This window comes from Salvelinus sp. IW2-2015, linkage group LG13, assembly GCF_002910315.2.
Source record: "Salvelinus sp. IW2-2015 linkage group LG13, ASM291031v2, whole genome shotgun sequence".
NCBI classification, from domain to species: Eukaryota; Metazoa; Chordata; class Actinopteri; order Salmoniformes; family Salmonidae; genus Salvelinus; species Salvelinus sp. IW2-2015.
Window position 1 is genome coordinate 6,134,186 of NC_036853.1, and position 2,981 is coordinate 6,137,166.

Genomic DNA, 2,981 nt, shown 5'->3' on the forward strand with positions numbered 1-2,981 from the left:
CAAGGGAGGTTGGTTCAGCTGGAGGTATAGTTCAGCAGGGAGGTATGGTTCAGCTGGGAGGTATGGTTCAGCTGGGAGGTATGGTTAGTAGGGAGGTATAGTTCGGCTGGAGGTATGGTTCAGTAGGGAGGTATGGTTCAGCTGGGAGGTATGGTTCAGCTGGGAGGTATGGTTCAGTAGGGAGGTATGGTTCAGCTGGAGGTATGGTTCAGCGGAGGTTATGGTTCAGTAGGGAGGTATGGTTCAGCATTTTTTTTAAATCTTTCCTGTTCTGTAGTCCATCTGCAGGTTCTGCTGTTGGTTGGCTTGGTGACATTCTGTCTCTGTCTAATCCTGGGCTGTGTGTTGTGCTGGAAGAGAAGTAAGACCAGTCCTCTCGAAGACCAGGAGCCCAGAACACCACCACCACCTGGTGACACCATGACCCTGGGAGTCCAGACACAGAGCCCCGCWTCGCCTCATCCTCCCCAGGCAGGGACCACCACAACCAGGCAGCAGTACGAGGACCTAGACGGGGAGGTGGTGGAGTACCCCTCCACCTTCAGCAGCACTACTCCCTCCGATGACGACTTCACCACCCTTCCCCTCTCCTCCCACCGCTCCTCCCGTGGAGCCTCCTCCGAGCACAAGGAGCAGCATCCCATGTCCTACTTCCCCCTGCGTCGCCTATCCACCCCCTCCATCGCCTCCCCGTACTACAAGCCCATGAACTCCCACCACGGCAGGGGACGCTCCTCTTTCCCCTCCCTCCCTCGTCTGGTTCTCATCTCCAAGACTCGCCAGACTCTGGAGCGGAGTTGCTCCATCACGGGACACAGCCTCTACAGCGAGCGCAGAAGACTCACCAGTACATCCTCATACCGTACCCCTTCCACCTGCGCCCCCGAGGATGGCCACTTCGCCCCCATCCCACTCCACACCCTCCACTACGGGTCCAGCTGCAGAGCACCAGCTCKTCCGGCCCCAACCCTCCACTTCACCATGTCCTTCTCCTCAGAGAAAGGCACCCTGAGCATCACGGTCCTCAGCCTGACCGGAACCACTCACCGCCTGGGGGAGGTGTCTGTGATGGCCAGCCTAGCCCCTCTGTGCCCCTGCCCCCTCCAGGCCTCCACCCTCTGTAGTCCCAGCCTTAGCCCCAACCCCAGCCTTAGCCCTGGGCCTAGTCCGGACCCCTACACCCTGGGCTTGACCCTGAAGGCTGGTTCCCTGGAGGAACTTCAGCGCTGTGTGCTCAGACTGGCTGTGTACACACRAAACCTACCCAGCCTGAGGGGCTCTCTGCTGGGGGAACTAGAGGTACAGCTCGGGGGAATGGACTGGAAGACAGATCATTCCATCCACTGTACTAAGGAGCTTAACCCCAAGAAGTGGAAGCTTAAAAAGGTAGTGGTCTTCGGTGGTTTGAATTGATGTGTTTAGCAATATAATTATGATGGTGGTACTGATGACGTGTTTTGAATTGACTTCTGTGATCTGTGCGAAGAGGACATGGATGAGTTTATCAATTGAATCAGTGTAAATTAGGTTAATGTACTGTATTGGAAAGAGCATTAGTATGACATAGATGATACATCTATAGTGGTGTTTTGTATTGACGTCAGTCTGGGGGATCTGTGACGACGAGATCTACGGGTGAACATGGGTTTGTTATGACAAAGACAGATGGAGTTTGTGATTTTTTCATTTGAAATTAGGTTAATGGTAATGTGGACGAGCATTTTAGTATGAAAGACAGCGTGAAGAGAAAAATAGGATACGTCGGTCAAATTAGTGTATATTTTCTTCTGTTATGTCGTGTTACGTGCAGCGTCAAGGGTAAGACCTGCTCTGTGATAGCAGGGATCATGGTACAGGCTTAGCTAGTGTCCTTTAGTCACGTGACAATAATCCAAGCAGTCCAGCGCACTCTGCTGTATGAAAACAGTCCGTCTGGGTGCGTTCCAGAACCGTTTGCAAAGCAAATTGTTTTGCTGCACAAATTAACCACTGAATGAATGCCACGGCATCTAGATCGCAGTCAGTTGGGCATCAGATTGCGATATTATATTGATGTGATTGCTGACGTTACATGATAAACATTTATCCAGGTGTTGTCAGATTTGGTACTCAACTGGCGGCCTGGAACATGGCCAATCACAGTCTCAGAGAAATGTGTCCCAAGGCTTGTTTTGTAAGGCTACAGGTTGTCTGTGACAGAATCCCATGCCTTCTAGATTGCTTACAGTCGGGCATCAGATTGTTTGCCCTTTTTACCTTTGACCCCATGCAGAGCCTGACCTCCCAGGATGCGGCGACCAGTAGAGGACTGAGCCTCAGCCCACAGGTCCAGGGTCAGCTGTTTATTCTGCTCCAGTATCAGACCCTGGCCCACCGCATCAAGGCCATGGTCCTCCAAGCAGATAACCTGGGCAACCTTACACCAGGTAACCCGACCTCACCCACTAGAAGCACCAGGTAACCCAACCTCACACACTAGGAGCACCAGGTAACACAACCTCACTCACTGGGAGCACCAGGTAACCCAACCTCACACACTAGGAGCACCAGGTAACCCAACTTCACACACTAGGAGCACCAGGTAACCCAACCTCACACACTAGGAGCACCAGGTAACCCAACCTCACACACTCTCTCTTCTCTACCTCTGTCCCAATCTCTACTCTCGTCTCTCTCTCATCCTCTCCTCCTTCTGCGTTATCTCACTTTCCCTCCTCTCCCTCGTCTTCTTTCTCTCTCTCTCTCTCTCTCCCCTCTTGTCGATCTCTCTGCCATTCTCCCTCTCTTTTTGTTCGCTCTCTCCGTCTCCTCTCTCTCTTCATCTCTCCTCCTCTTCTCTCTTCGTTCTCTCTCTCTCCTCTTAGTCTCAATCTCTCCTCCCTCTCTTTTTTGTTCTCTCATCCTCGTCTCCTTCCCCCTCATCCCTCTCTGATCTCAACTCTCCCTTCCCTCTCTCTTTCTTGTTCTCTCTCTCTGTCTCT

At 52.4% G+C, this 2,981-nt stretch overlaps 1 protein-coding gene across 1 annotated transcript in view; it reads left to right on the plus strand.

The window, feature by feature from the left end:
- The window catches only part of LOC139028574 (uncharacterized), a 12,664-nt gene that overhangs the window by 7,139 nt on the left and 2,544 nt on the right, over nt 1–2,981 (plus strand). The window contains exons 2-4 of the mRNA XM_070446346.1: nt 278–1,386; nt 2,273–2,426; nt 2,480–2,488. Coding sequence (XP_070302447.1) covers nt 278–1,386; nt 2,273–2,426; nt 2,480–2,488 — 1,272 coding nt within the window. The remainder of the gene's footprint in view (nt 1–277; nt 1,387–2,272; nt 2,427–2,479; nt 2,489–2,981) is intronic.